The sequence below is a fragment of the Myxine glutinosa genome, chromosome 1 (genome assembly GCF_964187855.1).
Source record: "Myxine glutinosa chromosome 1, kmMyxGlut1.1, whole genome shotgun sequence".
NCBI classification, from domain to species: domain Eukaryota; kingdom Metazoa; phylum Chordata; class Myxini; order Myxiniformes; family Myxinidae; genus Myxine; species Myxine glutinosa.
In genome coordinates, this window is record NC_136261.1 from 277179265 (window position 1) to 277207075 (window position 27811).

At 41.2% G+C, this 27811-nt stretch overlaps 1 protein-coding gene across 3 annotated transcripts in view; it reads right to left on the reverse strand.

Annotated features, from left to right (window-relative positions):
• The window catches only part of TTLL5 (tubulin tyrosine ligase like 5), a 232972-nt gene that overhangs the window by 169220 nt on the left and 35941 nt on the right, over positions 1-27811 (reverse strand). For all 3 annotated transcript variants that reach the window (XR_013620981.1, XM_078766222.1, XM_078766220.1), the window contains exons 8-13: positions 24835-24904; positions 19861-19945; positions 16986-17087; positions 15666-15757; positions 15429-15536; positions 8494-8575 (exon numbers count right to left, since the gene is read on the reverse strand). Coding sequence is in view for 2 of the 3 variants with exons in the window: in XM_078766222.1 (XP_078622348.1) it covers positions 8494-8575; positions 15429-15536; positions 15666-15757; positions 16986-17087; positions 19861-19945; positions 24835-24904 (539 nt within the window). In the remaining variant the exon portion in view is untranslated. The remainder of the gene's footprint in view (positions 1-8493; positions 8576-15428; positions 15537-15665; positions 15758-16985; positions 17088-19860; positions 19946-24834; positions 24905-27811) is intronic.

Below are 27811 nucleotides of genomic sequence, written 5' to 3' on the forward strand. Positions count from 1 at the left end.
AACACCCTGGTACAATTGAGGATGACACAGGAAGTAATGTGTCAAAGGGATTTGTAAAGCCTAGTATTCTGAAGGAGAAAAGAGTGGTAACCCAATCTGAAGAAATGGAAGAAGAAGAAGAAGAGGAAACTATTCATCAAACGACAGGATATGGAGAGTCTTCTCTCTCAGATCCACCCAAAGACAGTTTGAAGAATGAACAGGAAGGGAGACCGTCAGGTAGTAAACCCAGCACGGTAAAGACAAACAACCTAGAGGTATCTGACTTGACAGGGCCAAACGATACTGTGATGTTGGCTCCTGAGAAAATGCATCCAATAATAACAACTGCAACGAAGCTTCAAAATAAACCAGGGATTGAAACATCTACAAGAGCAGTTCTGAACTGAAGGATTAACACCGAAGTTTCAAAGGATTCTGAAGTAGCATTCATCGGTGGGACAGACAGAGAGAGGGAACCAGACACACAAGCATCAATAAAGTTGCTGGCACTGACCGACATCTCAGGTGATGTCACTTCACTCACTGTTGGCGCAGAAAGGGGAATAGTTGAGCACATCTCTATTTTACCACCCCAAAAGGTTGGATCTCCTATACCAACTGAGGAGGAGGCATCCATTCCCACAGGTGAAGCAACGTCTGCCGCATCAGAGCCAAAGGAGCGTTCCTCTGCGCCAGAAGATTATGCCAAGTCAGCCTTGAGAGACGACATGGCAGAAGACTTGACACATTGTACAAGTACACCAAAGGAGAAGGATCTTGAACCTCCAGACAGCGATGATGAGGAAAGTATTGGTGATGGGGAAGACTATCAAGGGTCACTGACTGGTTTAGAGACAGACCTACCTGCAGGACGCCATTCCTGCATTCCCAGCCAGGAGATACTCGAGTTCCTGGAACAAAGCTTGCATAGCAGGAAGAAAGTGGAAAATGCGCTGAAACGGTGGAAAGATTATGACTTGCTAGTGCATTCCTTGTATGCACTAAGGAGAGAGGGACATAAAACAAGGACTTCAGGCTCGGCCGAACAAGCCCGAGTCAGGAAGTTTCTAGCAAAGTTGTTGAGTTACGGGCCTGAATATAAATTCGTTTAGGAGGATGAATTTCACAGAAACAAAACTCTCAATACAATAATGACATCAAACTTACGAATAGGATCATTGAATGTCAATGGCTGTTAGGATGCATTCCGTGTGCACCAGGTATTGTCATTCTGTGTGAAGGAAAAACTTGAAGTAACCTTTTTGCAGGAAACCCACACGACCCCAGAGGCTGCATCCCGATGGGAAAACCAATGGGAAGGCTTGGCCTTTTTCAGTCACCTAATGGACACATCTTGTGGAGTGGCTACCCTCTTTTCACCAAAGAGGAAACCTGAAATACTTGTCGTAAAGGAAGCCAGTGTGGGGCGGTTGCTACATATAAAAGCAAAGTTTGAAGAATTTGTTGTCAATTTCGTCAACATTTATGCACCTTGTGTAGGAGTTGCAAGGGGGATTTTCTTCAACCGGTTGCAGAGATTCATGCTCACCTTACCTGGTGAAGAGTGTGTAATTCTTGGAGGAGACTTTAATTGCACTCTAAACCCCTCCCTTGATCGAATAGGTCAGGAGCCGCATAATCCCTCTGTAAGAATATTACAACAAACCATAACACTGTTAAACTTGAGGGATACTTGGCACATACAACACCTCACAGACAGAACATTCACGTATACGAGTATCAGAGGTGGTCATATATCACAATCCCGGCTCGATAGAATTTACGTGTCTCACCGTTGGTGTAAGATTGTCAGCGACTCCGGCATAAAAGTTGCCCATTTCACAGATCACAACTTGGCCTGGATTAAGTTTTCCCTGGCGGAAACAAGGCGAGGCCCTGGCTTGTGGCACCTGAACAATGCTTTAAGTCAGGATGAAGCCTTTTTGTCAATCATTTTGAATTTTTGGCAAGCCTGGAGGAATAAAAAAGGAGATTTTTGCTCACTTGGATTCTGGTGGGATGTAGGCAAGGTACGATTGAAATTGCTGTGTCAGGAATACTCGTATGGATCGAGCAAAACACTTGGGTTAGGGATCAAAAGACTGGAAGAGGAACTGCTGCACCTTGAGAAGCACCTGGCAACACTTACCTCTACTGAACTGCAGGCATACCAAGAAAAAAAGAGCACCCTTAAAGCATGTAGTCGTGTGAAGGCACGAGGGGCGTATGTGCGCTCTCGTTTGCAGTTTATTTCTGAGGATGAATATGTCCTGAATTATCTCAAAGGGGTGGAAAAACGCAAAGGTCAATTCAGGACTATAGCGAGTGTTCTCGCAGAAGATGGTCTCTTGCTCAATGGCTCTGAGGGTGTTCAAAAACGAATTAGAGCCTTTTACGCTCAGCTGTATTCGGGTAAGAGCACAGATGCAGGTGCAGGTGGCACTTTGTGGAGTAGTCTTCCTGAAGCCTCTGTAGAAGACCGGGAGCAGCTGGAGACTCCATTATCTCTGGAAGAATTGAAAACCGCCCTGCACAGCCTATCAAGAGATAAAGCCCCTGGCATGGATGGCTTATCATGTGAATTCCATACAAAAGTATGGGACTTGGTTGGACCTGATTACCTAAGCGTAGCTCAGGAAGCATGTGATACAGGTATAATGCCCCTTTCTTGGCGTCGAGCGATGCTGGTCTTGATTCCCAAGGAGGGTGACTTGAGAGACTTGAAGAATTACCGCCCTGTGTCTCTGCTGTGTGTGGATTATAAGGTCATGGCTAAAATGTTGTCACTCCGTCTCGGACCAGTCCTGACAAAATTAGTCAGCCCGGACCAATCTTATGCCATTCCAGGCAGGACAATACCTGACAACATATCCCTTGTCAGAGACCTGATACAGTATGCGGACATGACTCGGACTCGTCGGATTTCTTTCCTTGGATCAGGAGAAAGCCTTTGACCAGATGAACCATGAGTATCTGTTTGAAACCTTGCTAACATTTGGGTTGGGGAGGAGATTTGTAGGCATGATTCAGACGTTGTACATGTCGGCAGAATGCCTAGTCAAAGTCAACGGTTTCTTGCTCGCGCCCTTTCCATTTGAGAGAGGAATAAGACAAGGATGTCCCCTGTCCGGCCAATTATATTCCCTATGTATCGAACCCTTCCTTTGTTTGATGAGAAGAAGGCTAACTGGCATTGTGGTGCCACACAACAGGGTCAACCTCAAACTTTCTGCATATGCAGATGATGTTCTCGTGTTTGCCAGTAATGCAAGGGATATGCAAATAGTTTATGATTGTCAGCAGGTCTATTCAGCAGCATCATCTGCTACAATCAATTGGAGGAAAAGCTCGGGGCTTCTAATTGGACAAATGCAGGTAAAGGAGTTACCAACACTTTTTCAGAAATTGACCTGGAGTCGCAATGAGCTCAAATATTTGGGGGTGCACTTATCCACTTCCCATGGGTCCTCACCACTCATTAACTGGAACACTTTAGGGGACAAGATCGAAGCAAAGTTGAGAGACTGGAGTGGACTACTAAAAGTCCTGTCTCTGAGGGGAAAAACACTCCTTATTAAACAGTTTATAATTCCGAAGTTAGTATTCAGGCTCTCTTGCATAAGCACTCCAGAGGAGTTTCTGGTTAAGATGCAGAGGAAGCTACTGGACTACTTTTGGAATGGTAAACACTGGGTTTCCCTGGGCATTCTGAGCTTGCCTTTTTCAGAAGGTGGACAGTCTTTTCCCTGCCTTCGAAGCCACTACCACGCATCCAGGCTGAAGACCATACAACGTTACCTACATGTGAACCCTGCACCGCAATGGTGCTCACTGGCATCATACTTCTTCAGCAAAGTGCTCAATCTTGGGTACAAAAGGAATCTTTTCATCATTACATCTCGGAGCCTGTCTAGTGCTACATTGCCTCTTTTTTATCAAGAAATGCTGAAGGCTTGGAATGTAGTCGACGTACAAAGAACAGTTCCTTATCCAGGCAAGGACCTGTTAGAAGAACCGCTCATTCTCAACCCTCTTCTACAGGGCCCAACTCTGGCTTCCTTTTCAGTAAGAAGGAGCCTCTTAGCTGGTAGTATATCCACAGTGGGAGACCTTCTGAACGATGGTAAGAGAACGCTTTTACCCAAGGAACTCGCAGCGAAAATGGGCCTGAGGACAATCAGGATCCCCTCCAGGATACTTGAAGAGGTCAAAAGCTCCTTGCCTCCCGATTGTCTGGAATATCTAGGGAATCCCAAAGAGGGTGATGGATCTGGACAGATGTCCATCGGTAACTCCATGGATTTTAAAATCCAACCACGATGTTGCGAGCTCTCTCAGCCAATACCTGCAAACAATATGAGTAAGACCCCTGGCACAGTGGAAATGTCGTTCTGTGGGCTATCAAGGAAAAATATATACCTGCTAGTGATCCACTCGCTCCATTATATAGCTCTTGCAACCCGACTGGATACTCCTGGCATGAGATTCTTCCACTTCCTTCGACTGTTCATCCACGTTGGGATTCACTCTATCTCTACCCAACGCCAAGAATGATGGCAGACTTAAGTTGGAGGTTGTTACATGGTGCACTGAGCTCTGGATCTATGATGCGGCACTTCACTAACGTCTCAGAGGATTGCTGCTTTTGTGGTGAAAGGGAAACTATATTTCACATATACCTTCAATGCCACCGTCTTGAACCAGTGTTCTTACTGATGAAAAATCTTCTCTTGCGCTTCTGGCTTCACTTCTCTCCAACACTTTTTATCATCGGGCACCCGGTAAAGAAACTAAGCAAGTCACGAGATCTCCTTGTTAACTTTATTTTAGCCTGTGCAAAAATGGCAATATATAAAACCAGGAAGGCAAAAATTGAGAAAGATGTGGTGGAATACAGTTCTGTATGTCTGAAGGGCTTAATACGCTCACGCATTATTTCGGAGTACAAGGCGGCAGAATATAGTAACACTGTTCAAAAGTTTAAGGAAACCTGGACTATAAATGATGCACTTTGTACGGTCTCCCCACAAGATACTTTGCTCTTATTTGTATAAATGTGTTATTTGGCATTCTTTTTTTTGGTGTTCTTTGGCGTTCTTTTTTTGGTGTTCTTTGGCGTTCTTTTACCTTCCCCTTATCTGTCTTGGTAGTGCTTTCTCTTCAAAATGCTCTACCTTGTCTACTGTAGTTCAAACCATGGACTTGCAGAGATGAGGAATTGAGCGACATTAAACTGGGAACATATGTTTGCCTGAGCTTGCATGAGCTCTGAACGCAAATCTCTGTAACCTTTCCAACAAAAGCACTACTACTACTACTTCTACTACTACTACTACTACTACTACTACTACTACTACACTACTACTACTACACTACTACTACTATACTACTACTACTACTACTACTACTACTACTACTCCATGCCATTTTGCTGCTCTCGAGCTGTGCTACTTTTCGACATTTCCTCCTCATCCTCCTCCATTTTCGTTTGTATTTTTGTTTTGTTTTGGGTATTTGAACCAAGTTGGTTCATTTTCTTGTTTTATTTTGACGTTCTGTTTGATTTAATTAGTCTTTTTGGTTTCAGGCCTAGCCGCGGCATGCGGCCACGCCCGTGTGGGACTAGTTACGCCTTATTGCGGGGATATCGTTAAAGTACTTAGCGATCCTTTTGTTCTTTGGTTTTATCATCATTTAGTGTGCTGAAGTTGCACACTGTTGCGAGCGGGTGTGTGAGTGCGAGCGGGTGTTATTTGATTTATAACGTGTTTTTGTTACCTTGGTTCGAAGAGGGACAATGAATTATTTTTGAATCATGCCAATGCATACTGAATGGGCTGATGTCGCTGCGACCACTTCTGGTGCAGGTGTGAAAAACAAATAACACCCGTTTCAGTCCTTGACAAGGAAACATGGTGTGAGATGCGAGATGGGACAAACTACCCAAATGGAAGCGTATGTGAGCGCAATGGCCATTGTGGTTGGTTCATCAGTAATAGGCGCAGCCTCTAAAATGTATGGAAGAGCTGTGTTCTTCCTTAAATCTGAGGCTGCAGCGAATAAGGTGATAGAAAAGGCATTGTTGTAGCAGGGTTGTTTTGTCCGAGTAGAACCATTTTCGAGCCTTGGTACACGAATCATACTCTCCATCATACCTCCCATTATTGCTGATCATGTGGCTGTGCCATTCTTGGAGCGATTGGGGGTGCTAAGATCACACATTAGGCCTGTGCCTCTTGGATGTCGTGAGCCTGCACTACGTCATATCTTGTCTTTTAAGAGACAAGTTTCCATTGAACTGTACAATGACACGGAATTGGAGGGATCCTTTGTCATTCTGTTTGAAGGCAAGAATTACAGCCTTGGCCAAAAATATTGGCACCCTTGCACTTTTTTCAAATAATGCACCTTTTCTTTCAGATAATTATTGTTGAAATTAAAAAAATATTTTGGTATCCACATATGTATTTCTTTGGTTTGCAGTGGAATTAAAACAAAAAAAAAGCTGAAAAAATTATTAAATCTTAGCTTATTACTCCCGCCAGGGAGTAATGCATTCGATCGTGTCCGTCCATGTGTGTGTGTGTGTGTGTGTGTGTGTGTGTGTGTGTGTGTGTGTGTGTGTGCATATGTGTGTTCGTATGTTCGTGTGTTTGTGAACAAAATATCTGGAAAAGCTCTGAACGGATTTGGATGAAAGTTGGTGGGATGATTGCCCTTGTGATAAGGAAGAATTGATTCGTTTTTGGTGAAGCTCAGTATATTATTCCGGATCCAGGATTTTTTTACCATTGGAAGATAGGGCTCAGCAGCGGCCACCCACGGCGGGAGTATGCGTTCTGAGTGGCGTTCTAGTTCCACACAGAAATCCTAAAATGGTCCGGACAATATTATTGGCACCTTTTAGAAGTTGTTAGCAATAATCAGATTTCAAGCAGGTGATTCTCCTTTACTTTGGAATTGAACTCACCTCTGGTGAGCTGCAGGTGCCTGCAATATAAAATCACTCATTCAACCAGTTTGAGAAGAGAAAAGGAGTCTTTCTGCTGTTTTGTGTCACTGTTTGTACCACAATGAGCATGGAGAAAATAAAGAAAACCAGAGAATTGTCTGAGGAGGTCAGACACAATAATTTAGCCAAGCATGGACAATCTCAAGGCTATAAGTCCATCTCCAGAGACCTTGATGTTCCTGCACCACCATACGCAATGTTATCAGGAAGTTTAAGGCCCATGGCACTGTAGCCAACCTCCCTGGACGTGGCCGCAAGAGAAAACCTCATTGAAAATTGCAGCAAAGGATTGTTTGAATGGTGGAGAAAGCACCTCGATCAACTGCCAAACAGATTCAAGGTGACCTTCAGACACAAGGTACGACAGTTTCAACTCGCACCTTCCATGACCAACTCAATGAAAGGTGGTTCGATGGGAGGAGCTCACTGCTGAGAGAGAGACATAAGAAATCCTGACTGGAGTTTGCCAAAACACACCTGAATAAGTCAAAATCCTTCTGGGAGAATGTCCTGTGGACAGATGAGACTAAATTAGAGCTTTTTGGTAAAGCACATCATCTCTATGTTTACAGAAAACAAAATGAAGCCTTCAAAGAAAAGAACACCTTCCCTACAGTCAAACATGGAGGAGGTTCAGTGATGTTATGGGGTTGCTGTGCTGCCTCTGGCACTGGGTGCCTTGAATGTGTGCATGGGATCATGAAATCAGGAGATTACCAAGGCATTTTGTAGCACAACGTTTAACCCAGTTTGAGAAAGCTGGATCTCCATCGAAGGTCATTGGTTTTGCAGCAGGACAATTACCCCAAACACTCTTCAATAAGCATCCAGGAATGGTTCAAGACAAAGCGCTTGACTGTTCTGAAGTGGCCAGCAATGAGTCCAGATCTAAATCCCATTGAACACCTGTGGGGAGATCTGAAAACAGCAGATGGGAGAAGGCACCCGTCAAATCTGGGAGAACTGGAGCAGTTTGCACAAGAAGATTGGGCCAAACTGCCAGTAGAGAGGTGTATGAAGCTCATTCATGGCTATAGGAAGCACTTGACTGCAGTTATTTTGTCCAAGGACTGTGCTACCAAATGTTAAGTCGAGGGTGTCAATAATTTTGTCAATGCCATTTCTTTTTATTTTCTGATTTAAATCGATATATTAAGTTCTAAATCAAAAACAACGGTTCTGTAATATTAACAGTGAAATAAACAATTGTGGAGACCAAATACATTTGTCAATTTCAACTTATTTTCAGAGAAAATGAGCATCACCTAAAGACCAATCGAGATGAAGCAGGCAGATTACCTATGCTCTGCACATCATTTGTGAACTTGCTCATAATCTTATAGCAACAAGCTTATGTCAGCTGAACAATACCCGTTTCCAGAAATCAAGAATGCAAATCCTTAATACTGTTGCCATCAGCCAGATTTTAACGTATGACCTCTGAGGTGTCAGTGCAGTATCTTTACCACTATGAAGAACAAAATTATTAAAAGCATTACCAGGCAAGTGAGGGAGAGAGATTGACTTCCAGGAGCCAGGGCTTGAGGTCAGAATCAATAAGCACATCAAATCCATAGAGTTCTGCATCACACCAAGAGAAGATTATCAAGTAACATCAGTAGCATTCTGCTTTTTGACATCAGAAAGTGAATAAACCACATTCACTTTACAAGCAAAAAGCCAAACACAAATTCACTTAATCAGGAATTGCTTTCATTCCAAATCTAAAGTCAAGAAAAAGAACAACCACACATACTTACTTGAATTATATAAATAAATACCATGCAATATATTTTTACGTGACTCACAATAACATGAATAAGGAACGGACAAATGAGTGCAGCATATGGGATTAAAATTTGGGGTCTATGTATGTTTTCCTGAAAGATTTTCCTCAAAAATAGATCAGGGACAAGAAGAAAGAGTAGTCTCCTTGAATATTGCTTTAGCTTTTGATACAGTGTTTCACCCTGTAATACTTTACAAACGTTTCTATATCGCCGTCGGTGGTCCTTTTTCTGCTGTTTGTCACTTTATCAATCACAATGATGCTTTCCTGCGTTTCATAGGGCAGTGTAATTAATGCTTTATAATAATAATAATAATAATAATAATAATAATAATAATAATAATAATAATAATAATAATAATAACAATAAAAGTCCTCTTACAAGGAACTTTGACACAGGAGGAGGCCATTAGGCCCATCAAAGCCTGTGCTATGATTTTCAACCTGGGGTTGTTTGGCCATGTTCTATCTTTTTTTTTAAATGCTCAGCGTCAAGCAAGGAAGCACGCACCGTTTTTAAAGTCTTTGGCATTGACTCCTTCAGGGTTCAAACTGCCGGCCTGCCAGACTTGAAGCGGATGCAAATAATCATGAATTCTTTCACCGAGTCTGTGTGTCACTTTGCTCATTTTTGAACTTTGCCATTGCTCCCAGTCCATTTGAAAGATCTTCCATCATTCAGATCTTTGAATTAATATAAATCGTGCTCTTTCCACCCTCAAAGATAAACTTGTTTTACCATTTCCTTTGAACCTTTCCAAACTTGCCAAAAAAAACCCCGAAATATTTCGTCCCTTGGCTGAAGCAAGTTATTTTCATGTTGTCCTTGATTTGTTCATATTTCTAAACCATGATTAGATAACCTCTGTGTTGGACTGTTTGTTCCCATCTGAGCATTTCCCTCGTGATTATGTGACCGTATAGTTTAATATTGTCATGTGCACGAAGCCCACCCAATAATACTCGTGTGCTGTGTTACTTTGCTAATTTCTCTTAATGTTCTTGCTATTTGTGCAGAATGTGTGCCGATGTCTCCTACCTAATACTATTCTTCTATCAATACTATAAGAGGGATGTTTGTCGGTCTGTGTGTGCGTGTGTCTGTGTGTCGCCATCTTTCTCAGAGATAGCCAAACGGATCTTCGTCAAACTTTCAGAGGTTCACCAGTGAGTGCCGGGGAGTGTTTATGCAAAATAAATATTTTGAAAAAACAAGTAACAAAAAATATTTTAAAAATCACTATAGTGCCTAAGCCTTTGTAGCTATGTGAAAGGTAATATTGAATGATCCAAGACCCCATTCCTTAGTGGGTGTAGGGAAGTGTTTAGGCCCCCACAAAAAAATAGAAAAAACAAAACAAAATTTGATTTCTTCAAAATGCCAACCGGATTAAAACAGCACCGGGCAACATGGGTACCCCCTGCTATTATGTGATGTATGTACAAGCTGTTTTATGTGTTATACACAAAAACAGGCTTCTCTAGTACATCATGCTCTTCATTTGTCAAAATCCTTTCTTGAGATGAACTTCTTAATGTTTACAAATCATTAAATTGCAGATTAATGGAATTTGCTTCTCTTTGGAATGGAGCTCTGACTATTCATATCACCTGCATAGTCAGTCAAATCCCAGCAACTGGCCATTATTGGTACTGATTTGTTTGTGCCTCCGCACCTGAAGGTGGCTGGAGGCAATATGTTTTCGGGTTATCCGTCCGTCCGTCCGTCCATCCAACCGGGCTAAACCTTGTTTTTCTCAGCAACCACATGTCCGATTGAGACGAAACATTCAGGGTAGGAGTGGCACCCATGCAGATGTTTTTATGATAATTGTGACGTCATAGGTCACATGGTATGGCAGCCATCTTGGATTAAACGCAAATAATTAAAAAATATTTATCGGAAACCGCTGAATGGAAAAATTTCAAACTTGGCACATTGTCAAGTACTCCCAATGGGGAACAAAATCATGATAATGGTGACATCAGTGAAGTGGAATACCAGCCAAAAATGTTTTAATCGAATTCCTTATCCTAAAAATCTGAAATTGCATGTACATGATCTATGACCCATTTGTCTTGAAATATTACATTTATGACGAAATTTTGCAAATATCATCCAACACCATTGTTGCATATAGTTTGAAAATGATGACGTTGTAGGCCACGTGGTTTGGCAGCCATCTTGGATAGAAAAATGAACCTGAACCGATCAACACGAACCTTCACAAACGTGATCCCCTACCCATATATATGCAGAGTGTACATTTTAGATGTCATATGTCACGTGGTTGGGCTGCCATATTAGCTTGAAAGCCGATATAAATAAATAAAAATCCCTTCTCCGATAACACTTCACCGATCAATGTGAAACCTGTCCTGTGGTAAAAATGTGATACTTTACAACAGCTGAAGAGATTTAAACCAAATTTGTTTTTAGGACAGTGAACGAGGGCATCTACCCATTGTCACGTCATGGGCATGGACTACGCTGAGGTATATTGACGACACAGTCGCATTGCTCTAGTTGTGTATATATCAAAGCGTCTCTGCTGGTCCATTTTATACTTATTATTGCCATGTATGTTTATTATATTATTTATAGGTTTCTTCAATCTTATTTCAATGCCATCTGTCCATCATTGGCTGCTGTGGAAAGCAAATTCTTGTTCTCCCACCTACACTGACAATGCCTAGCGATCAGGGAGTGACAACCATTACCCCGATCTTAAAACCGGATCAAAGTCGGCAGCTACTTGTTTTTCGTGAACACAAAAGCTCATGCCCCAAAAGTGAAGCTGGCAGCTCATGCCCCAAAAGTGAAGAGGAAAAAAATAGGGTGCAAGTAAGAGGGGCTGGGGGGGGGGGGGGGGCAAAGGAATTAAAAGGGAAAGTAAGAATAAAGAGAGGTATGATAGAAAAATAAATAAATAAAAAAACAATCGTAATAATAACAATAAAAAGAACAAACATCATGGATATAAGGAAGAACCCAGACAAGACAAGATCCAGCAATCACCCCAAGACCCAAATGCAGCAACAAGTAAAAGCTACTGTTTTTACATCAGCTGCAGGTAAAAGCTACATCAGCAGGAAAGCAACGTCCACACAGCATCAGGATATGGTGCAAGCATAATCAAAATAAAGACCAGTTACTGCACTGTAGTTACAAGAAGGAAGCCGGACATTAACAATACATACATACACATACATAAACACATGCACACAAGCATACACATGCACTTTCCACAAAATTTCAAAGCTTAAACACTGATTTACTCCAAGATCAGGCTGACTAGCCCATAGAAACAAAGGAATCAAATTTGTTATGATAAATTTGTGTAAAATCTGAAAAGGAATGCAATTCAAAGCATTAATTTGTCAATTCAAATAACAAGTCTTGGGGAAAAAGCTATCATTTTAGAAATCTTTGATCACTGATGAACTCACAGAATTGTGAAAGGTAGCAACCATAGTTCCATTTACTGTCTTATTTCTTCAGCTGTGCAAATGCAGACTGAATTGCTTTAATGTTATGCACCTTGAAGTCTGCATGGAAACCATATACTGTAGAGTGATTGGACCAGAGAAGATAACACTCTCATGCACTTCTTCACAATCATCATGCTTTGGCCAATTTAATTTTGGCTCACCCAAATTGGAGGTTTGATGTAAAAACTTCATATGCCAGAAGCTTGACTTTCCTTGTCTCAGAACTCAACCAATGTAGAATTTGTCAACATAATCGACATCGTAATATTTTTCGAATTCTATCATCCCCACATTATTTGTGGCTGCGATTGGTTGATCTACATGTTCAGATGTAGTTGACCCTTCCTGGTCGGCTGTGTTCTCACTACCGGAATTTGACCCTTCTTGATTCACCTTCCTGAAAATCACAACCGTGGTAAATTGAAAGTCTGCCTGGATCTCTGGCAAGAAGGGACTAATGGTTGACATTTGGAACTCTCATTACTTTAAGCGGGTGTCCGCATCTGAACTCCAAATGTCAACCATTAGTCCCTTCTTGCCAGAGATCCCTGACATTTGGATCTCTGGCAAGAAGGGACTAATGGTTGGCATTTGGAGTTAAGATGCGGACACCCGCTTAAAGTAATGAGTTCCGGATTTCTGGTATGGGCTGTGGGTCATCATCTGACCACAGTGACTGAAACCCCCTTCGGACCTCAGCGACCTCATCAGAAGAAACATATAAGACCTCAATGTTCGGACATGCTTCTTTCGCCACAGCAGCAAACTCCTTAGGGGAGTTTAAGAACATGTTTCTGTAGAATTATTCTCCAAACAGCTCTTTTAACAGTTCCACCAACCCCAATCAACGGTCCTTTGCCATGAGCGGTGGCAAAAAAAACTCCAGTCAACCTCTTCTGGGTTTCTGTGGATCAGTTGTGGTTTTACTACATTTGACAGTGTGAATCTGTTTTTAAATTGACTACCTGCTCCATCTGTAAAAGATATGCAAGGTACTAATCATACTACCGGTATCTGCCGAGGAGCTTCAAGAATAGCTCTGTTGAACGTGGAAACTGAATATTTGTCGTGGCGAGGTTCATCACTTAGAACAGCAAAGGACTTCACGCCAGTGTTGGTGTTGAGAACAGCAGTGAAAATTGTTACTCCATTTGTCACCCAGTGAGCAGACATAATTTCATCCTGTTGTTTTATTTGAAAGTTTTCTGAAGAGTCCTCTTGAAGGACAGCTTCACCATCATTCAAATGTTCTTTCATCGCTCTGATCTGCTGGAGCTGAATATTGGCTATGTACAAGTGGTGTCTCATAACCTGAAGTTGTTCTATCAACTCCTGTTTTGCTCTGGACAACATGGCATCTGTCTGGACCTTCTGGTTATCAGTCCACTACAGGTATGGACATGGGGTTGATGGGTCAACATTGTCACTGCTCCTAAACAGCTCTTCGTCCAACTTTGTTCCATCTTGACATGTTGGGCAGTGGCCCAGGTGGCATATCATGTTTGGGCTACAGACTGACATGGTGATTAGGGCATCAGTGTTTGGCAGATCTGGTTGCAGCTTTCTTATACCATCTTTTAACATTTGGAAATTTTTGTGGTAAGAACAGCAGCATACTGTATTGTTTTTCTCAGCCACTGGCAGGATATTTGGTGGACGCAGACTAGCAAATTTTGATTTTCCAATCTTGACGTCTGGATTTTCTTGTTTCAATTGTTGAAATTCCTCCAATACAGTGGTCATCAGTATCCTTTTTTTGGACACGTTCTTTTGTTCCATTTTTCTGAATTGTCACGACATCCTTGCGTCCAGGAAGTTGCCGTGAAATAGTATCGCTTTCATAGAACTGCTTAACTGTATTTTCAAGTACGGAAGGGACAGTCACTGGTTTTGGATTGTTCAACTTTACAGGCAATCCAAATTGATGTGCCAATTTTTTCACCACTGCAACTGTCTGTCTTGGGCTCTTCGGTAGAACCGATGTAGCCTTCCCTATGGCTTTGCCAAATGACTGTGCACTACTAAAGGCTTTGGAAGGGGTGTATGGGGTAGCACCAGGGGCAGCCTCTTGTTCCTTTTTCTTCTTAAGAAGTGGAGATTTCCTCATCCTCTGTCTGCTCTGTTCTCTCTCTTCTGCTTTCCTGGCATCATCCCATTTTCTCCTGCTGCACTTTTGTTCTCGGTTCTTCTCTCTCATCTGCCGTTTTCTGTCCTCACTCATGCGGGCCTGATAATCCCTCATTTTCTCTGCTGCTGTCTTGGGAGGCATTCTGGAAAATGATAAAAGACCAAAAGTCAGTGTTGCTACATGTACATTAGTTTTTTTTCATACTATCAATATTTAATAGAAAAGCCTAGTGATTTTGACCTTGGCATAGAAAGCCTAATGATGTTGACCACTTGGTTAATCTTGGCAGAAATTGAATTAATGTTGTGTCAGTTACTTATGCAGTGTTGCATCAGTTACCAGCAAACACCATTCCCTAGTGTATGAAATCAAATATGTCAGGTACCACCTGATGCACGTCAGGAGGTAATAAGAGAATATAAGAAACCACCTCTTACAGATTCATCAGAAAGTAGTAATATAAATAATATGGCCTTGAAAGTAACTGACTCAACAGGCCAACAGTGTTATTTTGTTGAAAAAAAAAAATTCTATGAAAGTCACTTCTGTAGGTTCAATTTTCTGTTTGGGTATAATCTCTGATGGCTAATGAACAAATTAAAACATTTACCTGTTTTGTATGCAAGAAAATGCCAGAGATTTTCTTGTATTATATTTCTGTCTCTGTGAGTACATTTCAGTTGAGCACATGGTAGGAATTCAAAATGGACGCCAGTCACATGACATTAGGTCCACAACAAATTCCAGTCATAATATGATTGGTTGATTATTATCAACAAATAAATCAGAGGGGTAAAAATGCATGTATCATTAAAAAAAAAAAATTGACCCCCAAGGTAACATTTTTCATGGAATTGCCCTATTACAATATTTTCCATGATTCTTGAAAATAGAAAACAGCAAGAAAGAAAGAAAATGAAAATACAGAGAGGTACTGTGCTGACAGAAAGGGAGTGAGAGGTCAAAGCAAAAACTCAATAAAGAGATTACAAACTCACACCAATCTGTTAAGTGTCGACACCCACCAAAACAATTCCCACGGTATGGCACAAACATCTTGATTGCAGAGGCAATCGGGCTCTCAACTGCCATTACAGTTTTGATGATAAGTTCTTCAACATGTGACATCAGCTCTGTAGCAGAAGGGTAAAAAAAAAACTAAAAAAAAACGATAAACATTACATTGTGCAAGCTTATACATACTAAATTATCCATGGATTTAAAAATGTTGTTATTGCTAACTTGAGTCATATGACACACACCTGTGGTGTTAATTCCTTCATGCTTAAGGTAGCGCAACATTGCGCTCATACTCCACTTGTTGCCAAAATCCTCTACTTCCGGGTCGTCACAACTGCCACAAGTACCACAGAATAGAACAGAGACAGTCAAGGAACTAGAGAGTTCAGAGAACATGATATCCCAAACAATGTTCAAGTATATACTTCAATTACAATAAAATAATGATTTTAAAGATCGTTTAAAAAATTACGGAAGTTTAGCGGTATTGAAGAAGTCTTATACATCACCCTTATACACCATCTTATTTAAAATGTCCAGGTACTGCTAAACAGGTTTTTAAAGTGACAAGAAGGCAATTTGTCTTCTATAGTGTTAAAATATATAATTCGATTTAAATAAAATAAAGACGAATGTAAAAGTCATATAAATAAATTAATTACAGAATTCACTGCCATTTTATCATTGTTGACCATGTGTATATTACATTACCCAATATAGCATGTTACATTAGTTACTCCTGCCTGTTGTATGTGTCTTTTATAACATCCTTAAAATAGTAGGTTTCCTATTTGGAATGATTTTCAATTATGTTTCCTGTTAGGCAGGCAGATAGAGTAAAAATAATCAGCTCACTCCACTCAGCGCATGTGCGATTGGGACAATTTCAGAGACAAAGCACGGTAAAACAGCATGTTTGTTTTTCCCGGTAAAAGCAGGTTTGTTTTTCCCGATTCATGTTCCAATTTGTGTTCAAAATATAACATTCAATTTAAACAAGTTTATACTTGTATATTTAAACAATATTTACATTTAAATTACACATCACAATTACAATTGATACAATTAAAATTAATATTATTACAATTAATCACATTACAATTAATATTACACATCAAACAATAAGTATTTAAACAATTATATAAACAAGTTTATACTTTATACATTTATACAAGTTTAAAACCTTGATCATAAACTGACATTTACAGACAGATGGATGGACGGACAGGAACCAATTGCTTAACCTCGCTTTTTTGCTTCGTGTGCGTGGGGTAATTAGTGAAGAAATATGTAGGATTGTAAAACAGAATGTCCACCTGCAATTAAGGTTTTCTCACTATTCTTTTATTCTTATATTTACATGATTGCTCAAAATTAGAGAGGAATACCATATTATGGAACCAAAAATTAGGTAAATACGTAAATTTGCAGGAAATGGATGGTTACAAAGAAAGGAGCAAGTCTAAAATAGGCTTTTGTACATATGTCACAACGAGACTTGATTGTCACAATCACAACTTGTCACAACAAAAAAGCCATTGATTGAACATTTGCCATCTCACCTCACATAATCCCCACTTTTTTTGTTAACACTGTAGTTTGTAAGATGCATAAACTGGTTCTTGATGTGTTTTGAGCTTCGATCGTACTTTACTGTGGCAAATCTGCAGCAGACAATGGAAAGGGCGGGGCTTCAATTGGGAGGCGCAATTTATTATTTAAACGATTTATATAAACATCCATTAAATATCACATGCAAATCATCAAAATCTAAACAGTATTTTTAGAATTTCAATAAAAACCACATCACTGTTCATATCGGTAAATATTATTCCATCGTGTTTCAAATCGTGATATCAACTGTACGCTTTTCTTTAGGAAAAAAATGGAATGATTTTGTACCTCTTATTCAGCTTAGAACTTCAGGATAGACGACATTGCTGATAAAAGTTCCTTTTCTCTCTTTGAAGTTCTTGGCAAACATTTTAATATTGTCAATGCTGCCAACGTGACGCCATGGCATTATTCATTACATTCATTCATTCATTTAATGATCATTAAACATTATTCTTACGCTCATTAAACATTCATTAAACATTAAACGTTCATAAAAACGAAAAACATTACGAAATTACGTTCACACTGTCACATCAAACACTACCGTGAACACAAACATCGTCACAACATCGTCACAATGAAAACATTGTCACAAACGTTACATTACGTAATTCAAACCGTGAACACATCAAATATTGGAGAGCCCATTGCCCAAACGATTTGTTTTCTCTGGTACGTTTATCAAGTAATCAGATGTACATATACGTTAATCTCACAGCCACCATGTTGGTGCTCGCCGTCACTGTGATGCGAAGCGAACGTTATGCGGGAGTCCAAACCTGAGAATGCTGGAGACCAAAGCTGAAATTGGACAAACAATATAGCCTATTTTACTCCAGCGGCTCCCAGGATTACCCACCCAAAATATCGTTGCGATCAGTTCAGCCGTTTTTGCGGTACCTTCGAACGGACGGACGGACAGACAGACAGACAGACAGACAGACAGACGGACGGACATTTGGTGAATTATAGTAAGATGCCATTCAGTACATAATATGACAAGAAATCTGGAAATTGGAATAAATCAAGAATGACACCAGATCACAATCCATTCCCATTACCAACATAATGAACCAGTTTGCTGAGCTGCTTTACAGCGCGGCACATACAGCACAAATTTACATGGAATTCTACGAATCGGTGATTTTTTTCATAGGCATTACGTTCACAAGAATCAGTGATTTTTTCATAGGCATTACGTTCACAAGAATCAGTGATTTTTTCATAGGCATTACGTTCACAAGAATCAGTGATTTTTTTCATAGGCATTACGTTCACAAGAATCAGTGATTTTTTCATAGGCATTATGTTCACAAGAATCAGTGATTTTTTCATAGGCATTACGTTCACAAGAATCAGTGATTTTTGCATAGGCATTACGTTCACAAGAATCAGTGATTTTTTCATAGGCATTACGTTCACAAGAATCAGTGATTTTTTTCATAGGCATTACGTTCACAAGAATCAGTGATTTTTTCATAGGCATTACGTTCACAAGAATCAGTGATTTTTTCATAGGCATTACGTTCACAAGAATCAGTGATTATTTCATAGGCATTACGTTCACAAGAATGAATGATTTTTTTCATAGGCATTATGTTCACAAGAATCAGTGATTTTTTCATAGGCATTACGTTCACAAGAATCAGTGATTTTTTCATAGGCATTACGTTCACAAGAATCAGTGATTTTTTCATAGGCATTACGTTCACAAGAATCAGTGATTTTTTTCATAGGCATTACGTTCACAAGAATCAGTGATTTTTTCATAGGCATTACGTTCACAAGAATCAGTGATTTTTTCATAGGAATTACGTTCACAAGAATCAGTGATTTTTTTCATAGGCATTATGTTCACAAGAATCAGTGATTTTTTCATAGGCATTACGTTCACAAGAATCAGTGATTTTTTTCATAGGCATTACGTTCACAAGAATCAGTGGAGCGTGTTTGGGACCACACTGTGATTTTTCATTGCTTATGGTCAATATTTTTCATTGCTCATGATAAAAAAAAATGCCTATTTTCATTGCATTGCTTATGATGTTTCTTAATCAGCCGGTACCGAATTTTTTCCGCAGGTTGTGACCGCAGTGTGGTCATTATTGTTGTATGTTGATAGCAGTGAATTTTACGAAGCTTTCAACTGCAATTCACGTAAATTTACTTATACAACTCACACACTTATGCCCTGACCCAGCAAACCTATTCTGTCCCACAGCATTCTGTCATCAACATACCTAGTTATCTAAAAAAAAAATTATTATGTCAACTACTACTACTACTACTACTACTACTAGTACTTTGGGGGCTCCAAATATGCCCACCTTATTGTGGGGGCCAGCCAAGGAGTTTTGCCTAAGTCTTTTATGAAACAGCTGGGCAGGCCTGACATACGACTACAGCTAATATGGGCAGGAATTTAAAAATTGTACATGGTACCAGCGATATCTCACCCTCACTCTGCTAGACTAGAACCCACACCAGAGAAGTTAAAGGTAAGAGTGCTAGTAAGTGCACCATCCTGCCAGATAGTATTTATTCTGCCAAATTACCTCTAAATAACTACTATTGACAGTTCCTTTGTTTGTATTAGTCGGATTTTGATCAAAAGAAAAAGCTGAAATGAGCATGGCCATTGGGCCAGTGATAAGTAGAATCGCCTTTGCCTCGTAAATAACAGTTGGTGATGATGATTCTGAGAAGAGTACAATGTCATTTGAAAGACTTGCACTATAATTTAGGGAAGTGTGAAGGGCCTTACCAGAATCCTGAATCCCCAAGCCTTACCACCTATTGGTAAAAGGAAATTTATCTCACCTGGTAAGTCCCTCTTCGTAAAGGTAAATAAGCAGTGGGTCATACGATGATACCAACACGTACAGTCTGACATCAAACTTGAATTCTGCTGGTACACAAACACAAACAAAGACAGTGGAACATCAGATGAGCAACAGTTATTGATAAGGGGTTTCAAATGAAAGAAAAGTGAAATTTCACAAGTTTGAATCACTATATCTAATTCATGTATTATCAAATTTTTCCTCTTTACATCCTCAAATAAAAATAAATTAACCATAAATCAGCAAATACAATTTCAGTGAATTTCCTAGAAACGTTATAGAACACCTTACCCCACAAAGTCTTGGCAAAAAAAGGAATAGGAGCGGCAAATTTGATTGGTTGAGATGATGTAAAATGCCATAATATTTTGTCCAAGTATTGCTAAATGGGAGGTTTTTGAAAGTGCTAAAAAGGCGATTTGTGTTCTACAGTGTTCATGTATATACTTCAATTTAATTAAAATAGAGATTTTAAAGGTTGACGAATTTTTTTCCGGAAGTTTACCGCTGTTAATGCAGCGGATTTTACACCACCATATTTAACACGTTACAGTGGTTCTTCATGTGCGTTGTTTGTGCCCTTTCTCACATCCTTAAAAACAGTTCATTTCCTGTTTGGAATGATTTTTTATTTTGTTTGATTGCCAGACAAGCAGACAGAATAAAAAATGTATTTCACCCCTCTATGCGCATACGCGATCGGGACAAATTCAGAGCCAAAGTACTGCTAAACTACAGGTTCATTTTCCGATTCATGTTTCGATTCATGTGCAAAACATAACATTCAATTGAAATTAGGTTATAAATAAACTATAAACTGATGTTTGGAGACAGACAGACAGACAGACAAAGTGAACCAAATGCTTAACCCCACTCTTTGCTTCGTGCACGTGGGATAATTAATACAAAGTCTAGCTGACTGATCATGATGAAATGTACATACATGATATGAACAAAACCCAACCACAGATGCAGCAAACATTATTCTCGTAGGATGTGATACTGATTCATACATTATCACAATATCATGCCACGGACCTCTGTCTACTCAAAACATCTCTATTTGTGCTGATGAAGGCCTGTCTGTCCCCATATGACTGTAACCTCTGCCCTGCTTTTCGTTTTTCAAGCTTGCACCATGTGTCATGCCATTCTTTTTTTTATAGCTTTTGTATTAAAATGAATAAACCTCCAAAGGGTAGTATGATGCATTGTCACCAAAAATGGAAGTGGTCATGATTACCTCATCAGCAATTAGTCTGGGACCTTGGTTATGGACTCAGAAATAAGAGCTAACAGATAACCTATTAATTATCAAAGCAAAAAAATCCAACAAAAACAAAAACAAGATCATACCAAGACCCAATAAGATCAATCTAACGATGTACAACTATACAACAGCGCCACCCACTGGCCATTAAGTCAATACGGGACTTTCAAAATTATTACATGATTGCCCCACAATGCATCGGCACGCATGTGCAGAGCCCCTTCGCAACAATGGTGATCAGGACATAATATATAGTGCATATGAGGTAACGATTGATATGTAGACTTGTAGATAGATAATCGAGTGTGTTGTTTAAATGTGTTTTCAGGATCTTTCTTCAACGCCATGATTTCTCATCAATTTAGTTAGCTATTAATATGGCTCACCAAGTTCTTATAGACATCAAATGTATTGTGTGAATTGTGGTAGAATTCTCGTGATTATCAGTCCATCCCATGGATGGACTGTTAATCATATAGAATGTAGCTTAGGAATGCTGAAATAAAAAGAAGGCGAAAAATAACTCACAAGCCCTTAAGTGATCAGAATTGGGGTCAAAGGGTTAGGAATGACCGGGATGGTGGTGGAAAACTGAGCAACTCCTCATCCATAAAATATCCCATATGTTATGCCCCTCAGATAGCCATCATAGGTCACATGGTTTGGCAGCCACACGAAGCTTCATAAACATGATCCCCTACCCATACATATGCAAAGTGTACATTTTAAGGTCATATGTCACGTGGTGTGGCAGCCATATTCGCTTGAAAGCCGATATTTAAAAAAACGCCTTCTCTGAAACCACTTCACCGATCGATGTGAAACCTGTCATGGCTGGTGAAAATGTGATACTTGAAAACAGCTGAAGGGATTTAAATCAAAATTGTTTATTTTTAGGACAGTGAACGAGGGCATATGCAGGTTGTGGGACTATGTGGAGGCATATTGACGACACAGTCACATTGCTCTTGTTTTAAATGTTTCATTACACACAAGCGTTTAGATTATATGCTCTCCTCCATACCATACATTGAGTTCCTGCCCCTGGTAGGGACAGAATAGGGTAATTGGCATTTAAAAGGCCCTATTGAGTCCGAAATTGTTAGATCAGGGTAGGTGCCACTCGGCCATGCTCTCCACCAGCGAATTGAGGAGGGCCCTATTGCACCAGCACATAAGTTTCCCTGACCAGCACCATGATTTCCCCCCCGCCCCCACAGAGGAAAGAAACTAGCTTAGAGCTGGCCATCTCCCATCCCCTCTCCCCCTCCTGCTGCCAAACCTCCCCAATTTGTCATGTTTGGAGAAAAAACCTTTTGACTGACTTTGCAGAAAATGGGTACATTTGAATGAGCAAAGTATGCATTCACCAACAAAAACCTCCCATCAAGCAAGACATAACAGCAATCATCATACTAAAATATGGAATTTAGTGTCTGTCTCTCTGTCTGTCTGACTGCGATACTTTCAGTCGTTGCTTATGCAATCTCAACCAAACCTGACAGGAGGATCACACGATGGAAGTTGTAGCAACTTCCTTTGTACCCCTCCCCAAAGGGGTTGCGTGTTGAGGCGTATCGCCATATTAAGACAGCTTATTGTGGCATTTTCTCAAGGTCGCTTTTAATAACAAAAGTAATAACAACATACATGATAATAGCATTAATAGCATAAATAATGTTATTACAAAGCAATATAAACACTAATACCTCTCCCCAAGGGGTTTCTTCCTTGGACAAACTCCATGTGGGGAAATAGCTTATTGTGGCATTTCGTGGAAAACCTTTCCCAGAAGTAAAAAAAATACTATAAACCACAAACACGTATGATTACCTTTTCAAATAGTCGCTACTACTGTTAACACTAAACTGAAAGAAATCTGGAGAATCACGACATCCGTGAGGCAATCTATGCTAATTGCGTAGATGAACGAACCTGAGCATAGATCTACTGTAGTCTATATACCCCACTAAGATGAATAACATGGCCCTTCTAGCCGCTTCCATGATGTTTTTCCAAGGCGTTTTTTTGTGGCGTTTTCCAAGGCCGCTTCTAATAACAAAATATTGATAATAGCATAATATTAATGTTATTAAAATTATATATCCCCCACCTCAAGGGGTTTTGTGACTTGCAATATTGCACGCCCACCCCACCCCCACCCCCGACACCTTTATGGAAGTAAATTTTATAATAGGGAATTTAAAATGATGAGGAACAGTCTGATCCTTTCAATGACCTTATCTAACATATTGTTGAGGTTTTGCAATTAAGGCAAACCCCCTATAGTTAATTGCACGACAACATGTAGCCTGCAGTAGTTAGTTATTTCTTATTAAATGTAAAGATTAGCTCGCTCCCCATTGTGTAATAATTAAAGCAGATATGCGTTGAGTTAGGCCAGATTCCAACCCCCTCGTACTGGTGAAAGACGTTGTTTTCATGTGAAGGGAGGCATGGCTAAAAGAACAGTCCATGTGATCAACCGCAGCAGTGGTAGGCGGGGCATAAAACCTTCCAATGAGAGGTCGTGGAACATTCCAGAGGGAGGCAGGACTGAATGACCGCACGTGACCAACCTTAGCCAATGGGAGGCCGCTGAACCTTCTAGAAGGACATTCCACCCATTAAAGGTCCGTGCCCATCGTCATTTGAGCTCTCTCTCATTGTTTGTCTTGAAGCTGGCTGTCTGACGTGCTGGTTCATCCTTCCTGCGGTGAAATTCATCCGTCCTGGATCATCGTTCGTGTGGACTTCGAAGCGGCGGTTCGTCCTCTGGGCCAATTTTCCTTCAAGCTGCACGTCCGGATCGATCCGTGCGCTGCGCACGGGAGCTGTCGGACCCAAGTCAGCGTCGGCATGTCCATCGGTACGAGTTTATCCCGTGTGATTCATTCCCTGTGCGAGTGAGCAAGGTGCCTGTTGGGATTAGGCTAGGTGAGGATTGCTAAGTCTGCCTATCGTCCCTTTTATCTGTGCGTGGTAAATAAAAGGCGTGTACATTTTTTGGTCCTTTTCAACCTGTTCCTATCGCCCTTTCCTCCATTGGCCCAGCATAGTCCGAACCAAGTTGACTTTAATCAGGCCCATAAATCACGCAGGATAATGCCACCACCCACACCGTGCGATCTGCTCGGCACACCATAAAGTGTGGGAACGCAAAGGTTAAATCCATTTCCGGACGCGTGGTCTCGCAAGGTATTCGGGTTGTGACCGCTAACCTTTCGACCCGTGACAGGGAGATTGGCAATTGAAGTTGCTTCGCAACCCGTCGACCGCGAGGTTAGTCATGGCCGGCGGCCTGTGGACTCGGGGTCTGAGGGGAAACGGGGTCATAAACCCCCCTTTAGTACGTCGACAGACCCGGCATCTGCAACAATATTATGATGTCATGCAGAGTCTGATCCTAAGTTAAAACAAGCCTGTTCCCAAGTAGTGATCCACACTAGTATAGATAAACACACACCACCACCTGTCGAGGGGATGGGGTGGGAGTCCAGAGGGAGGGGGTTGGGTTGGGAAAAGGCAGGGGGTGGGGTGGAATGAGGGAGGGGAATGGGCAGCAGGAGGGACCTAGTACTTCTGTAGTATATATAGGTGTTAATACAAATCTTACAGACACGTGCCTACAACTCCATGAGAAAGCTCAAAAAGGAACAATGTGCTTGTCTGGGGACTCACGGTCAATGAGTAGGGGGTTTGAAAGGTAACGAGACACCAACAGGTTCTCATCCATTGGTACATTGCTAGGCTGAAACACAAAGAACAACCAAGGTGAAAAATAATTATTCCATTACTAAAACTCAAATATACATGAGGTGTGCAAAAGGTTTTATGAATGAGAGACTCACAATTATCCAAAACAAACCAAACCAAAAATGCATAACAAGAAGCAATCGATAAATAAATAAAGTCAAGTTTACAGTCCCTTTCCATGACCATTATTCAGTCATGTGTAGGGCAGCAAAATGCCGAAGCGACCGCTTCATGGATGGCTGAATTGACGAGGCAACAGCGAGCTGTTACCTCATCACTATGGACACAGTATGACACCATGCTGGTTATTAATCCATGTAATTAACCGAACTTGGTTCCCCAGGTGAGAGCCAATATAGAGTGCCTTCAGAAAGTATTCACACCCCTTGCATTTTTTAACTCTTTGTTGTGTTACAGCCTGAATTAAAAATGGATTAAATTTACCCTAAATTTACACCATAATGACAAAGTGAAAACATGTTTTTAGAAGGTTTTACAAATTTATTGAAGATGAAATACAGAAATATCTAATTTACATAAGTATTCAACCCCCGAGTTATTACATTGTAGAAGCACCTTTGGCAACGATTACAGTTTGGAGTCTCCTTGAGTACTGTATGTTTGTATCAGCTTTACACATCTGGATTTTGGGAAGTTTCTCCCATTCTTCCTTGCAGATTTGCTCAAGCTCTGTCGAGTTGGATGGGGAGCGTCGGTGAACAGCAATCTTTAAGTCTTTCCACAGATTCTCAATGGAATTAAAGTCTGGGCTTGGGTTGGGCCACTCAAGGACGTTCATGTTCTTTTTCTGAAGCCATTCCAGTGTTGCTTTGGCTGTATACTTAGAGTCATTGTCCTGTTGGAACGTAAATCTTCGCCACAGTCGAAGGTCTTTTGCACTCTGAAGCAGGTTCTCCTCAAGGATGTGCTTGTATTTGGCTCCATTCATTGTTCCCTCTATGCTTACAAGTCTCCTGGACCTTGCTGCTAAAAAGCATGCCCAGCTAAAGCTACCACCACCATGCTTATTTTGCCTCATTCTCTCAGTCTTTCATGTACCTTTTTGCACACTCCAAGTGTGCTGTCATGTTCCTTTTTCTCAGGAGTGGATTCCACCTGGCCACTCTCCCATAAAGCCAATATTTGTGAAGTGCCGCAGAGATTGTTGTCCTTTCGGCAAGTTCTCCCATCTCATCCAACGAACTCTGTAGTTCTGTCAGAGTGGTCATTGGGATCTTGGTCACCTCCCTAACCAAGGGCCTTCTTACCTAGTTGCTCAGTTTGGGTGAACGGCCAGCTCTAGGAAGAGCCTGTGTACTTAAATATTCTTTCCATTTCCTAAGAATGGGAGCTCACTGTGGTCTTGGGAACTTTCAACACCAGAAATTGTTTTATACCCTTGCCCAGATCTGTGCCTCCTCACAATTCTATCTCAGAGATCTATGGACAGTTCCTTGCACTTCATGGTAAAGTTTCTGCTCTGACCTGCACTGTCAACTGTGGGACTTTATAAAGAAAGGTGTTTCTTTCTAAATCATGTTTAATCAATTGCATCAGCCACAGGTGGACTCGTATCAAGTTTTAGAGACATCAAGGATGATCAAACGAAATTGGATGCACCTGAGCTCAATTTGGAGTGTCATAGGAAAGGGTTGAATACTTATTGAGTCAAGGCATTTCAGCTTTGCATTTTTAATTGAATTGTAAAATATTCTAAAAAATAATAATTCTACTTTGACATTATGGGGTATTATGAGAAGATCAGTGAGAAAAAAGTTTTTGGGTTTAATCCATATTTCATTCAGACTGTAACACAACAAAATGTGAAAAAGTCAAGGGGTGTGAATACTTTCTGATGGCAATGTATATTGGCTCTATATAGTGTTGCGGTTTTGAGAACCCACACTTGTAAATATAACATCATTAAAGGTTAAAGGTTGCACCCCATAGGTAGGCCACAAGCAACACGTAGGTCACCTTAGGACGGTAGTTATTTCTTAGTATGTGTTTAGATAAGGCCATTCCCAATAGTTGCATCTGCGTTGCGTAAAACAAATAAGAGTAGGCCCCTTTCGTTCATTTTGGCAGCCTCCCTCCAAGCGACGCAATTAAGCGCTCTCCAGTCTGTGCCCCATCGGCCCTCCCAATTTGTTATGCTCCTTGGCCAGCAGCCTTCGCTGCCCTTGGGCTCGCTCAACCCAGCCCAAAAGCCACGAGGTGAAGCCCGGAAAAAGGGGGCGGCGTGCAAGGATGGAGGTGCGGCCACGTCAAGCGGCCATCAAGGCGGAGCCGGTAAGACCACACCAGCCAATCAGGGCTAAGGTGAGATCGCCTGACCGGGCGTGGTTGGGGCTCCGAGAGCGTTCGCTGGCTTGGCTTATAAAAGCGCGGACACAAAGCCCTCAGAAGGACTTAAGCAGCAGCGCTCATTATAAAGGACTGTGCGGAGAGGACTGACGCAACTGCACTCGTTATATGAGGTTGACCTTCAGTTCTGAGCGGGGAGGGCTGATGCGCTTTATTCAGAAGAACTGGTACGAGAGTTGAGTACGAGAGGGAGAGACGCACTGTGGCAACCAGCTTACAAAGGACGAGCGCGCGGCACGCATTGCCGAGAACTGCAGCGTGCAGGACATTGGGGAAGGGGCGCTTGGAGCGAGTAATACAGGGAGCGCGTGTAAAGGCGCCGGTACACATATTACATACGCGGCCAAGAGCCACGAAGTCGCGATAGCCCGGCTTACCCTTTTCCCGTGACAATAATTGTCCGCTCGCACCTACGCTACGCGGAGAGCTGCCTGCCGGGTTTCCACCATCATCGCCTGGTACGGGTCGAGGACCGGAGCCTGAACGCCATCGCCGGACCCTCAACCCGACCATCTGCACCCCCGCGTGAGTCTGA